Below are 14,316 nucleotides of genomic sequence, written 5' to 3'. Positions count from 1 at the left end.
AGCACTTAAAATGAACATAATTTTGGGGTTTTTTTTGCATTGCAAGTCTCTATATATAGAGAGGAACCATATGGCAAAAAGATTATAAAAATAATTTAAAGGTATGTATAGACAAACAATGCTGTGTTGATTTGGTTTTTTTCTTTTAAAGTTTGAACTGCTGACACAAAAGTATCAAGCTGTTTCCTGTTTCACTTTCTCCAAAGTTGCTGTTGTCAGGAAATCGTGATGCTGGGAAACCACATCAGATGAAAAAATCAAAATTCTTTAAATTTAAAACCAACGCTGTTTGTTTTAAACCAGTTGAAGTGTGTAAATTTACCATTAGTTCAGCCTAGCTGTGCTCATCTCCAGGGAAATGGTAAGTTTTCATATATTAAAACACAGGATCTGTAACTGTTCCACTAGTAAGACCAATTCAGGCCTTAAAAAAATTATTTAACGTGAAGGTTTGGTTATAACATATCTTGGTGTAGTTGGTGAAGTTTTATTTATATTGTTTACATACTAAAGTTTGTCAGTGCATGCCCAGTTAAATGCTGCAGTGTAGTGTGCATAATACATAACATGAAGTGTTACTTTTGGAAGTGTACACAAGGCAATTATAAATATAAGTTAATGACCCTACTATATACTGTATTTACAACTGTTTACCCACCTCCAAAAACTTTTAAACTGCATTAATTTTTTTGATCTTCAGGGACTACTTTTGCTCTTCACAAATCTTAATTTCTTGTTATTAAATATTTATTAGAGAACAGATTGCTAGTCGTACCTACTAAAGTACTCAGTCACCAGGAAAGTCTGCCCTTAAATTTAGGCTTGTACCTACACCTTAATCATAAACTAGTTTTATTTCAGCCTGTGTACAAGGAGGAATTGGGAAAATCTTTGGAGGGATGGAATGGAACAGGACATGTTCCCTTTCAACCTGTATTAGTTTCAGGGTGTAGAAAAAGGGGAGAGGGAATTCTGATACGTTAATGGTTTGTTGGGGCTTTTTTCTGTTTGGTTGTGGTTGTTCAGGTTTTGGGTTTTTTTTTATTTGAAGCTGTTTCAAGTGCACTGAAAAATCAAAGATCTGGATGTGAACAAGGTATCTGTACCTTTAATAAAGGTACCTAAGCTGCTACTACTGACCCTGAAGAAAGGAAGGATGCTGTGGATAAAGGCTCTCTAACACATTTATTATTCCTCCCCTATAAAAGCCAGCATTTAAGGAACTACAGCTGCAGGGATAGATGCTAGGAGCAAAGGAGCTAAAATGAGGTCCTCCCCACTCCTTGAACCAGACCTACAGGCAGTGATTCTGTACTGAGGAATAAGGCAGAAACTGAAGGTGAGCTAGAGATTGTCCAAACAGTAAATTATATCCTTGCTAAATGACAGACACATCAAGTGTATGTTACCTAATTAAATGAGTTACATAGATGGATAGAGCTGCCTTGAGAATCTGTTTTAGCTTTACATAGTCACATGAGGCAGAAAAAAAATACAAATTGTAGTCTTAATTCTGAGAGGACTTGTACATATATCAGTTTTCAAAACAAGAACTTTAAATTAACTGGTCAGTACCTGTAAAGTACATGAGGTATTAGTTTTTGACACAAATGTACCTGATTCTATCTAGTTACTTTTTGATTCCCCCTTTCCTTTGGAAAGACCTTAAAATGAGAAAAAGAATAAAATGGTAACCTTGATGTGCTAGGCTAACTTAGAATTTACTTTTAAGGACTCCTGAACTTGAAAATGCTTGCTTTGCCATTACTGCAGAGTAATAGGTTAACTCTTACGCACTAAAGTAGTGGACAAGTTTGGAAGGTACTCTCCTGAAGAAATGATATTTCATAAAATGATTGGAAGTATCTTAAGGAATGAAATAACAGAAACAGTGTGGTAGTACTTAAAAAATTACATAATATAGCACTCAAAATTTTAAAATAATAGTGTAACAAGAGAAACAAGCTGGAGAACAACAAGAGCTGTGCATTAAAAGAGGCAATAAGAGTCCCAGACCCAAGGACAGACAGGTTCTGCTGTACTGGTATTTAAACTGGCCTGTGTTTTACAGAAGGTCGAGTAGTTAAAAAGGGAGGAAATATATTAATTCTGTGATCTGGCACATCTTGAGAACACAGAGGGCTTTACTGAGTAAGGGTGCCAAGTGAGGCACATGACTGAAAGGTGTGCTGGAATAAAGAACAAGAATATTGTTTCAATAGCATTCTCCATTTTGGCACATGAAGGATAATGATCATCAAGATGAAACCTGATTCAATTCCATTAATACTAACCTAAATTAATTACTACTTTTAGTTTCATGCTTTTGTAATATAATTGTTTGTAAATTTGCTTAGCTGTAAAGGCTAATGGCAAACCTAACACTGCATTTTGAGTCATACATTACCTGTAACAGCATTCTTCTGAAAGGCAGTCTTTTCAACTTTTTTCCCCACAATGTTGCATTATGCTTCAAAAATAAACTGAGCCTTAAAGCTGAAAACCTGTTTTAAATATGGATGTTCAATGTACTGTTGAGAATTGAAACACTAGGCCTGGCTTCCTACACTGCTGTAGACAGATTCTTCCATGCTTTTGTAATTCCTCAGAATCAGTGAACAGTCCAGTTTTGAAAGGACTCTGTAAGACCATTTATGAGAAAGGTGAGCCTAGATTAGTCTAGAAAAGTCACCTAGATGAAAGGTGAGCCTCCCACATCCCTGGGGAGATAATGTGATTTTGTAATAAAGACTACATGCCTGTCATTTGGGTGAAAAGTTGAATTGTTGAAGTTGTGCTTATAGTTGTACTTTCTTGCAGGGAGTATTTTCAACAAGGGCTTTCCCAAAAAAAGTCTTCATCAGTAAACTCTTATCTTTCTCCTTTGGTGCCTAATCACTCCCTGAAATTCTGAACTATTTAATCATGACAATTTATATTAGAAATGAAACAATTTTGAAACTAAGAGATTTATATTTAAGTTTTACTTATATTCAAAGTAGGAAATAACATTCCTTGTAACAGCTCAATGTTTATAATGATACAATGAAAAGTGATTAACAGTTGGCTTTAAATGATCATTTGCAGACGTTACAGTCCTGTAAATTAAGCTCTTTTCAGGCATTTAATTGTAACATCAGTTTTATAATTGACCAGGTACCTCCAGGAAGGAACGTTGAGATTTTTTTCCTTATGTATAAAGCTTGATTACCAAAAATATAAAATCCTAAAGTAATTTGAAGTACATGAGAGGAAAAAGTGCTGTTGTAGAAGTTTAATATTTTTATCCACGGAGCAAGTTGTAACTTTGAAGAATTTGGTGCATTTTTAGGCACTGTTTTTATATCTTCATTTGCCCGAAATATAAAGCAGGACTTGAGATGCCCAAAAACTGTTTAAGACAAATTTAAGGCAACCAAGTGCAAAAGCTCAATATACATTAGATATATGTAAACAGAACATTTCATAGTAGAAATTGTACAACTATTACAAGTCCATAGTAATAGCAAAGGCCAAAACCATTCTGCCTAAAGACACAAATGCAAAATGTAGTTACTCTAACCAAGCCAAAAATTAAGAATTCTGGGAAATGAAGTGTCATCATCTCTAATAGGAGGCAGATGCAATACATTGCTGTGCTGGAGTAAGTGCTCTGCTTTTCCCTTCTCTACATAATGTGCAGTCTCTCCCAAGTTTGTTCTGTTCCATTTAGTGATGTACCAACAGCGGAGCTCCAAATGTTAAAGCAAAATGCACAACACAGCAAACAGATGGAATGTGAATGTACAGATATTGGACCTTTTTAAAAATACAGTACCTAGGATTTCCCATTTTAAACAGTTTTCAGCATATTGCATAGCAGTGAACTCATCTGCTACCTAAAACTGTTGCTGCTGACCCACATGGAGTTCCTCTTCAGTCTTCTTTCAGTTTTCTTTCATACTGTACAGTGGGTCCACAAGCTTATTGTGCACATGCATTAAACCTTGGGGGGAAAGCAACAATGCCAGCTTTACATTAGTTATACTTTGATAAAATGTTCTTCTATCCACGTTTTTATTTGGAATTTGCTTCAAAGTACACATTTTAAATAATTCATTGATGAGAACAAAAATGGCTACGTAAAGTAGTTCAGAGTCAGAGACAGCAGATATATTCCTGTATCACTTGCATACTAATGACATATTCAGTATGAGCTGAGCAGGGACCAGACAGTTCTCTAATAACAGACCCAAAAAGCCACATCTGGAATACTTCCAAATGAAATGAATATATCTTTTGTGTATTAAAAACTGTGTAACAGCAATGTAATTCCCTCACCCCACAATGTGCCATAAAAATTAGATGCACACATAGTGAGACTTTGACAGCTTGAGTTCTTTTGAAATGTTCTAGCATTGTGGTAATACTGTTTTTGTAATAATCATGTACTTGTGGTCCTAGACAGGCAAAATCAAATTAAATTATCCAGACTCTTAGTGCAGACTCAATTTTAGCAGTCCAGCTGTTTTCTGTTGTAGCTGGGCTTTTTCTTGTCATATACAAGTCCTTCATAGCTATGATTAGGGGGATAATTTTTTTCCTCTTCAACTACTTTAATTCTAATAAATGCTGAAGTGCAATTAAATAAAAAAAAGATGCTTCCTTCTTAACTTTGCTATAACTTAATAAAAATGTTACCTACATCTAGGTATGTGTGACATTGGATCACTGGCAAGTTTTGCCTCATTTCACCTTGAGAACTAATAACAGTAATGATCAGTGTTCACAATCCACAAAGTAAAAGTCCATTTTAGTATTGAACTAAAGACTGAATTTCTAAAATTAAAATATGCAACACTAAAAGTAATTTTCTTAAAAATCATGAAAGAAATCTCACATTACTGCATATTTATTATCTATGGTAAAGAATATTCAAATACCTTTGCTACATGATGCAGCTGGTGGCAGCCTTAAATGTCACTGCAGCAACATGAAGTTTGAGTTAACTATACAATCAAAGGTCATTACTGTAAGTGACCATAAAAAAAGGCATCTTATGCAGCATCTATTACCAATCACTATGTGATTATTTAATATAAAATACAGATGTTAGATCAAGTGTAATATTTTTTCAGTTTAACAGTGACAAGAACTTAAGTATACATTTGACATAAAAGCCGTTTGTCCAGAAAGAGTAACAGCTGCTACACTATGTAAACTAGAAACATGTTTTGAGCTTTAAAACATTTAGCTTCCTACCAATATTTTCCTCTTCTAAAAAGGGGAAATGAAATAATTACCGATTTCCTAGATGCATGAAAAATGGTTACAAAGTATAGCTTCTGTCATACTTAATGAAGAATATTTAAATCCTGTTAGTCAAAGTGTTACAGGAAAAACAGTGAGAAACAAAAGATTTTTTTAAAGAAATGCACCAGACTTGGTAGATGCCAAAAGAATTATTTCAAAGGAAAGTCCCACTTGGTATTCAAGTATGCTTTGAATAAACAGATTTCTGCACACAGTTTTAAGAGGAGTACGTGTAAGTATGGAAAAAACTATCCTGAACTAACTTATAGGCAGATAAATCAGTAAATTCAAAATTCATTTTCTGTTTCATTCTTCAAGAAAGTTGCAAGTAAGACCATAAGCACACTTGATAATTTTAGTCTATTATAGGTTTTGAGAAAGTCAGAAAAAATGGAATAGGTTAATCTATTTACCAGCCACTGTGGTACTTGATTATAAAACAAAAAAAAAAAGCAGCTTCATATTGAAAGTTTTAAGTGGTGAAAAATCTCCATAAATCACTACTATAAATAGCAGTATTAATAACTACCTAGCTTCCCTAAGAAGTCTAACCTGAAGATCAAGTTTCAGAAATAATTCCAAATTTGACCCACACTGACTTCTCCATCTTACAAGGGGAAAAGAATCTTACTGATTGCAGAGCAGGTAAAATTAATTAAGTTTAAAGTAAACCATCTTTTTAAAGTTCTATTGCTGTGTATTACAGGGTAATTATATACAGTGACACAATAGCACACATTCATAAATTGTAGCCCTTGATGTTTTTTAAAGCAATATTCACTGAAATTTATATTTAGTGATTCTACATTAGGTTTGTATTTCCCAAGCAAAGCCTCTGTTTATATAAAATACAGGATAATGTTTAAAACTTATCCAAGCAGTTAGAGAAGTTTATCTCTGAAAACAACAGTAAGTGCTGTCTAGCAGTGTGATACAAGAAAAGACTAACCCTCCCTCCTACCCCACAAATACATAGCAGAGAACAGCATACTGAAAAATTCAAAATTAACAAGCTGGCCACAAGAGGTATCAGTATAAATATCATAGAGGTGTACAAACTGCAATCCAATACATATATGAGCACTGGTAATATAATGCTCTAAAAAAGAATTTAATAAATTACAATCTTGATCTCTGATACCTCAGCTACTACATATACCCATGCTAGTGAGAACAACAACTGAGTCACACAATTGCATGTGCTGTGCTAGTGCAGTCAGGAGAAAACTACTTTTCTCAGCTTCTACTATCTCAGTCAAACAGAATTCAGTCTAGGAAGTCTCAATTACTATCAAATATCCTGACTTACTTTAAGTTTGCCGCAATATACCTACTACAAATATGTAAAACACACGGTAAAAGGGTGCAATGTTTTCAAAGGCAGTATAGATTGTTATGCTAATTGCACATGAAAAATATTCTCAGGTGGCTTCAAAGTCTGTATTGCAGTTTACTAGACATCACATTACAGCAAAAGCAGCATGGAGATGTATCAGGATTAATAAATGTATTAAGATTTTTTTAAGCTAAACTTTCTAGTAAACTTAAGACCGGTATTCTGGAACACCAGATTACTGCTGTTTAAAGTTAAAGATTACTAAACTATTGTTTAAACTGGAAGCAAAGGAAATACTCTTCCCAAGTATATTGTCTGGAATGTAGGTAGCACAAGTTATGCCTCCTGGCAATTTTCCAAATACAAGAAGTAAGTTAATATTTATATTTTGACTATATAGCATTATACATTAGTGACTGCAAAGTGTTGGAAGGCTCAGATTTAAATCAGTATAATTTCAAAGCTGTCGGTTTTGGATAAACATGTGACCTCTGATTCAGTGCTCACCTTTAAAGTACTTCACAGTTTTAACTCTTAGTTCTAAAGTAGCATCTTCATCACACACAAAGATAGTGCGAGGGTGTTGCTGGAAAGCAGAAACTGTCCACATATGATTGACTCCTTCTTCAATTGCTTTGTACAATGCAAAAGCCTTGTGTGCACCTGTTATAAGAATCATCACCTGCAAAACAAAGGTCTCTTTACTTTTAATCCCAGTATCAATACCAAGTAATCTTGAAAACACACATGCAACTAGAACTAAATGAGTTCTTACTTCTCTAGCATCCATCACTGTACCCACACCAACTGTTAGCGCCATAGTTGGTACTTTAGATAAGTCTCCATCAAAGTATTTAGCATTTGCCAAAATGGTGTCCATTGCTAAAGTCTTTAATCTTGTTCTTGAAGACAAACTTGATCCGGGTTCATTGAATGCAATGTGGCCATCTGGACCAATGCCTTTTCAAAGTTAAAAAAAATAAATCATTCCAGACCTGAGAGTCAACACATAACCTCAAACATTGTAAATTAATAAAAAAGGGGGCTCATCCTTTCCTTTTGCTTCCCCATTTTCAATAAGTCATTAGAAACTTGGACACCAACCATTCTCTTTTGAAATTTATACTGATTCTTTGTTAGTCACAGAACTTTCTTACACAGTAATTGAAATATTTGTGCTTTAGTCAAGTTATGAAAATAATGACTAAAGAATTGGTTTATGTGCTTGAATTGTAACTAACCACAGAGCATTTCCTCATACCTCCAACAAACAGATCAATCCCCCCTGCTTCTTCAATTTTCTTTTCAAATGCATCACATTCCGCCTGTAAGTCTGGTGCATTCCCATCAAGGATATGAGCATTATTCGGATCTATGTCAATATGCTTAAAGAAGTTATTCCACATATAGGAGTGATAGCTCTCTGGATGATTTCTGGGAAGCCCTGAAATGATTTATAGGGAAATTACCATATGACAAGATTTAACCAAACAGCCTAAATTTTAGTCGGTGTGTAACAGATGTAGGGCATGCAAGGCAAACCTGAGTCAAATAAAGATCTGAAACTACATCGAGAAGAAAGGTTTCCTGTTGGCACGTACAAGGTGACTGGTTTACATTCCCTCCACATACATCTTATCCCAGAGTGTAAAGTCTTCAACAGAAATGCAGTCCCAATATTACATGACAACATAATTCTACAGAAGTACTGTGAAACACTGGATTTAGCCCTGGTGTTTATTTTTGCATTTCTGTAGATCAAGGAACAGAAAAATGCTGGGACACCAGTCTAATACACGAATACAAATATACTAGACTAACCTGGTACTTTGACAAAATATTTAATAGTTTTTATAAGGAGAAAAAAAACAGTACAGTATGTTCTCAAATAATAGCACATCTTACCTACATACTCATCCATGTTGAAAGTCTTTACGTATTTGAAAGAGAGATCTCCATTTTTGTGATATTCTATCAGCTTTCTGTAGCATCCCAAAGGTGTACTTCCTGTTAAATAAAAGTTTTTCTACTGTTCTGTGTATCTGCACATTTTCAGTGTATTTAAATGTCTTCACAGTCAAATTTTGTTACAGTGCTTTTCAACATACAAGCAATATGCTGTTTCTCATTTAGTATTTATCAGTTTCTCAAACCATCACAACTTTTCACAAAAATCAAATTAATATTTAAAAAAACTTTAGAATATTACCAAAAATACTTATGTTCTTTTAAATACTGTATCTGCTACCAGTGATACAAACATTGTTCCAGGCTTAGTTATTTTCAAAGACATTGAATAAAACTTGCCTGTTGGTAGACCAAGGGTGAAATATCTTCCTTGACTTGGCTTGAACTGGATAATACGATTACAGATGTACTTGGCTGCCCATTCACTAGCCTGATCATAATCTTCAAGAATTACTAGCCTCATTATGGCAGTGAAGAACTTGTATGATAAAACAAACTTAAACCTGGAGAAAATGTTGAAGTTTTAAAAATAAGCACCACATAAGTAGTTGCAAAACTCTTAGATTACAGAGGAGATAAAAAAATCATCTTTCATACCAATGACTTGCATTAGCATACCACACTCTTGCAGACCTAGTTCAAGCTGGACAATCAAGAGAAAAGCTACAGAATCCAAATGATAGATTACAGTCAAAATATTTATTAAAATCCACAGACTAATTTAAAGCAATTAACAGGAAAAAGCTAAAACAAGATGAGAACAAGCCATTTTGAACTTCAGTATTTTCATCATTACCATCAGAAAAGAGGAAATACTTATATACCAAGATTAATTCCTGTTTCTTATGACCAGCTGAATGCCTACAACTTCAAAAACAAGACCCAGAGTAATCCCATGTTTCTATAATCAAAATACCTAACTGGGACTAAATTATTAAAGCTCCTTTCACTCCCATTCTAGCTCCTTAACAATGCTCCAGTAAGTTTATTATTCTGCAAAAAAAAAAAAAAAGTTAAAGCATTAGAGATATTTGAAATGTTTACAATTCACAGGAAAAAATACGGTATCACATTTTTTCTTTGCCACATAAATTTAAACAGAAATTTAAAAAGCTTTGAGTGCAATTGTATCAACTTTTAAGATGAATATCCAGAAAACAAGCTTGGTTGCTAGAAGTATACAAGCATCTCTTGCATTTAAGTGAAACTCATTTTTCCATGAATTTCTGCTTAACAGAGTCTGGTAGTTATCCAGGAAGACTGAGGCTCTTTCCCCAGTTTGGGATGCGTTGCTCTTCCTTTCCAGGTCTAGGTGTGCTCGGCATTAGACTGAACACAAGACAGTTGTCAGAAGCCTACGGCCACCGGTGTGACAGACCACACTAATTTAGCTGACCCCAAATGAGCGGCTAATTTAAAAAAAAAATATGAATTAAAGTACTTAACCATGTTTGTCCCACTAAAGAAGGAAGAAAGTGATGATCATCACCGTGTGCTGCCTGTGCTGCTCCATCTCCCTGGACAGCTGAGCCGTGACAAGTCAAACTCACCTTTGCCGAGGAAACACGATTTGCGCACACCCAAGAATTAACACACATCCCCGAGAAGGAACAGCATGCCAACAGGAACAGACTGCGCGGCTTTAGGCCGGTTTCATAAAATCCCAGCAATTTTACTCTGGGAACACGGGGATGCTCTCAAGAGCAGGGACCCACGCACAGCAGCAGAACCACACCGAATTTTCGGCTAAGGACACTTTTTTTGCGTTTTTTTTTTTTTTTGGCGATGGTGGGGAGGGAGGGGTGATAAACCTACACTGGCAGAGACCTGCAGCCGGAGCGCCGCCGGCACAGCAGCCCCGGGCCCCCGCGGCCTCCCCTTCCCCGGCCGGCCACGGCGCGCCCTGCCCGGCCCCGCTCACCCGGGACAGCCCGCGGCGGCCACGAGTGGCACCAGGACCAGGACGAGATGAAGGAGGGGAGGAGGACGAGGACGAGGAGGAGGAGGAGGACGGGAACCGCCGCCCGCCCCGCAGCTCCCGCCCCGCCGCCTCCAGCGGAACCCGCCCCGCGACCCGGAAGCGGCCGGCGGGGACGGGAAATGGGCTCCTTCCCCCGTGGGCATTTCCGGGCCGGTGCCGAGCCAGGCACAGAACGCTCGGCCCAGCCCGGCCCAGCGGCCCGGGAGCTGCCGGGGGCTTCGGGCGTTCCAGCCTGGAGCACGGCTGTGCTCGAGAGCTCCTCTCGCAGCCCCTCTGCTGCGGAGCACATTGAGATCTTAATGGAAAAAAGGTTCCCCTGTAGCCTAAAAGTTTGCGTGTTGCAGCTGCAAAAGCTGTATCTAGTTACTGGGAAAAATTAATGAGGTGAAGCATCAACGTCCGGGTGAATCACAGCTGACCCTAAGCCGGCAGTGCCCTTGTGAGCAGGAAAGGCAGTGGAATCCTGGGGGTGCATTCCTGGGGGAACACTGTGGCCAGCAGGCCGGGAGGGTGATCCTGCCCCTCCACTCTGCCCGGTGAGGTCGCATCTGGAACGCTATGTGCAGTTCTGGGCTCCTCAGGGCAGCAAAGGCAAGGAACTACTGCAGAGGGTCCAGTGGAGACCACAAGGATGATGCCTCATCATCTCATCTCTCTTGAGGAGAGACTGCAGGAGCTGGGCCTGTTCTCCTCTGCAGAGGAGAAAAGAGGGAGGGTCTCATCAGTGCATATAAATATCTCAAACGCAGGTGCTGCCAGACCCTTTTTGGCGGTGCCCAGCAATAGGACGAGGAGTAATGGGTATCAAGTAAAACAAGAAGTTCCACCTTGACATGAACTTCTTTACCTTGAGAGTGGCAGAGCCCTGGAACAGGCTGCCCAGGGAGGTCATGGAGTTTCTGTCTCTGGAGACGAAAAACCCACTTGGACACATTCCTGTGTCACCTGCTCCAGGTGACCCTTGCCTCAGCAGGGCAGTTGGACCAGATAATCTCCAGAGGTCCCTTTCAACCCTAACAATTCTGTGATTTGCTTTTTGCTTTAAAAGCAGTCAAGTAATTCCACAACCTTAGCTAAGCTGTAATTAAGCAGGTAATCTAACAGATAGGTCTTGATATGTGGAAAGGGCTAATAGTCTGAAAGGGTGGTGCTTCAAACTGGAGTGAGGAAACTGGATTAGGGCATGAGCAAGCAACATAATTCTGAATATATGTGTATGCACATACCTGTAGGGTTCACTGAGACCTTACCATAATTGAAGACCAGGATAAATCTGTTTACTGGGTAGGAGCATAATTGTCTGAGGAAAAAAATGATTGAATGATAAAACAGGAAGCTAATAAAGGGGAGTGTGTATTTGAAAAAAAAATAAATCTGGGGTCATACATGAGCATAATGATACACTTTTTTGGCAAGACTATGTTTAATTCAGGTTGTTAGAGCATGATGCTAATAATGCCAAGGTTTTAATGTGGGTTTGATCCCCATGCAGGTCATTCATTTAAGACCATCTTTGCAGGTCCCTTCCAACTCAGTATATTCTGTGATTCCATGAGCCTGTCTAGCAAGGTTTAGAATGAGAAATTGTATTTCTCTTTCAAGGTATTGAGAAATACTTTGCCAAGGGCATGAAAGATGTGTTTGCAAGCTTGTGAGGGAAAATATGTCTTTCTGAGGTCTCTGGGGCTTAGCAGGCAATCAATAAAAATATCTTTTGTTTCAAAACCAGCCTTTCATTTGAATTTAACTTTCTAATATAAACAGTTTTAATTCATGCATGTTCTTCTGATAAGTCTTTATCTCAGAAATTTTACCAGGTCCTAAAGAATAGTGTTTTGCACCATTTCTTGAGTGATGCTCTGAGCCTTTGCTGCTCTCATTTTTTCAGAGTATACTTGCAGATTCTATGTAAGAATATAAGTTTTACCTCTAGATTTCAATTCTTTTTTTTTTCCCTACCTCTGTGGACCATGTGTAACACCCCAGAGGTAAACTACTGCATACAGCAGACTAGTTAACACATTTCTTTGGTATTACTACACACCTAGGTACCTACAAGGCCGAAATCTCACCCCTCCCCCAAAAGCTCTGTTGGTTTCCACAACTTGAAAATTCTCTTTTTTTTTTCATCACTACAGAAGAACTCTTAAAATTCAGGCAATAGTCTCCTCCTTGTTGCATATTCTCCAGGAGGTCTGAGAATATATGATGTACTGTTCCACACTCAGTGGAAGTTGTCCTTTTTCCCTCTGCCCCTAAATTTGGAATAGCAGCTTGTCTGTTGCCTTTTAGCAAACTTCACAATGCTATCAACTGCTTCTATGAGATAGACAAAATTCCCTGTCTTATGTAAACATATTCAATTCTTACTCTCATTGTTTGTATGCTAATACCTAGGGGATGATTTTCCAAGTCATTCTTCAGAATTTCCTGTCTAATTAGTAGCAGATGAAAAATGCTCTGTATGCAGTGAATGTTGTAGCTAACAATTACTAGTTAAGATGCTGCTAAAAAAAATCTTAGTTCCTTATTATGTTTCACTGAGTAGCAAAACAAGAGATTTCAAAGTCTCACATTTATTATAAATATCTTTTGGTTTTGGAAACAGTCTTTCTGTGATTTTTAAAATTTTATTTTCTAAATGGCCCCTTCTTTTAAGTATTAATTAATTTACTCTGCGCCTGATGATCTGATTTGTACACATCTGCTATGATCAGATCTCTTTTTTAAAACCTGTGTTTAAGTAAACTATGAATTTAAACTGGATGTACTTCATTAGTACCAAACTACATTGAGTTTTATCTGAGGAGGACCACCTCAATTTCAGGTGAACCCAGACTTTTAACAAGATACTCTGTTCCTTCAGATTCCCTCTGATTTAGTTGGAAGAACAAAGGATCCTGCACAAAGCTGGGACCTGTGAAGGAAAATTACACATATGGATATTGACATGTAGAAAGGACTCTGAGAACAAAACAAAAAGGTTGCAATGAAAATACTTGCCAAGGCATTAAATATAGAGGTCTCTATATTTAATGAAGAAATATGTAATTGCTGAAAACACTTTAAAAAAAAAGACTCACTCTGAATGAAACACTTCTATTGAGTCTGGCTGAGGTGGGATAATTTTCCCTATAATTTCTCACAGTGCTGTGCTTTGTATTAGTAGCTAGAAGGATGTCAGTAACACTCCAGTGTTTTGGCTGCTGCTGAGTAGCCCTCCACAGCATCAAGGCTGTCTGTCCAACATTCCCCCTGGCCAGGAGGCTGGAGTCGGCAAGATCTTGGGAGGGGACACAGCCAGGAAAGTTGATCCACTGACCAGAGGATATTCCATAACATATCTGCTCAGATACAACATTTAAGAGAAGGCTGGAGAAGGAAGGGTGTGGGAGGAGAGAGCCAGGTATTTTTTTATTAACAAATGTGTTATTTGTCTGCCTTCTAAAGCAACTGGTACACACACTGAAGCCCTGCTTCCTGGGAAATAGTTGGATATCACCTGCTAATGGGAAGTAGAGAATAAATCTTGTGTTTTCATTTGCTTCCATGCGCAGCCGTTTTTTTATCGAACTGCCTTTTTCTTGATCCATGAGGATTTTGTCCATCTTATTTTCTCCCACTGTCTCCTGCTTAGAAGGGGAGTGATAGGGTGACTTGGTCAGCACCTGGTGTCCAGCCAGGGTCAACCCACCAAAATTCTGCTGTGTAAAGCCTGCAATCAAGCATAAGGATACAA

General features: G+C 37.7%; 1 protein-coding gene across 3 annotated transcripts; it reads right to left on the bottom strand.

The window, feature by feature from the left end:
- Positions 1–2,969: 2,969 nt before the first annotated feature.
- GNPDA2 (glucosamine-6-phosphate deaminase 2) lies at positions 2,970–10,624 on the bottom strand. 3 transcript variants are annotated; one of them, XM_066548471.1, is made up of 7 exons: positions 10,518–10,624; positions 8,932–9,099; positions 8,534–8,631; positions 7,890–8,072; positions 7,404–7,588; positions 7,136–7,310; positions 2,970–3,985 (listed from the first exon to the last, which is right to left on the bottom strand). In XM_066548471.1, exons 2-7 carry the CDS (start codon positions 9,057–9,059, stop codon positions 3,927–3,929), a joined length of 828 nt encoding a protein of 275 aa, XP_066404568.1. In that variant the 5' UTR covers positions 9,060–9,099; positions 10,518–10,624; the 3' UTR covers positions 2,970–3,926. The 3 variants fall into 3 exon arrangements, with proteins under 3 accessions (XP_066404568.1, XP_066404566.1, XP_066404567.1); XM_066548469.1 differs by having other exon boundaries at positions 7,136–7,588; XM_066548470.1 differs by lacking the exon at positions 10,518–10,624 and adding an exon at positions 10,147–10,377 and having other exon boundaries at positions 7,136–7,588.
- Between the last annotated feature and the right edge of the window lie 3,692 nt (positions 10,625–14,316).

This window comes from Molothrus aeneus, chromosome 4 (assembly GCF_037042795.1).
Source record: "Molothrus aeneus isolate 106 chromosome 4, BPBGC_Maene_1.0, whole genome shotgun sequence".
Classification (NCBI taxonomy): domain Eukaryota; kingdom Metazoa; phylum Chordata; class Aves; order Passeriformes; family Icteridae; genus Molothrus; species Molothrus aeneus.
The sequence above is the reverse complement of the archived record's forward strand: the minus strand, read 5'-3'. Positions and strand labels throughout refer to the sequence as shown.

Coding starts and splice junctions, on each gene's coding strand:
- GNPDA2 (XM_066548469.1), bottom strand. CDS start 9,059: ATGAGGCTAGTAATTCTTGAAGATTATGATCAGGCTAGTGAATGGGCA. Junction 8,632..8,931: donor CTTGGTCTACCAACAGGCAA/GTTTTATTCAAT, acceptor TTTAACAGGAAG/TACACCTTTGGGATGCTACA. Junction 7,589..7,889: donor GATTGATCTGTTTGTTGGAG/GTATGAGGAAAT, acceptor AACTTTGAAAAG/GCATTGGTCCAGATGGCCAC.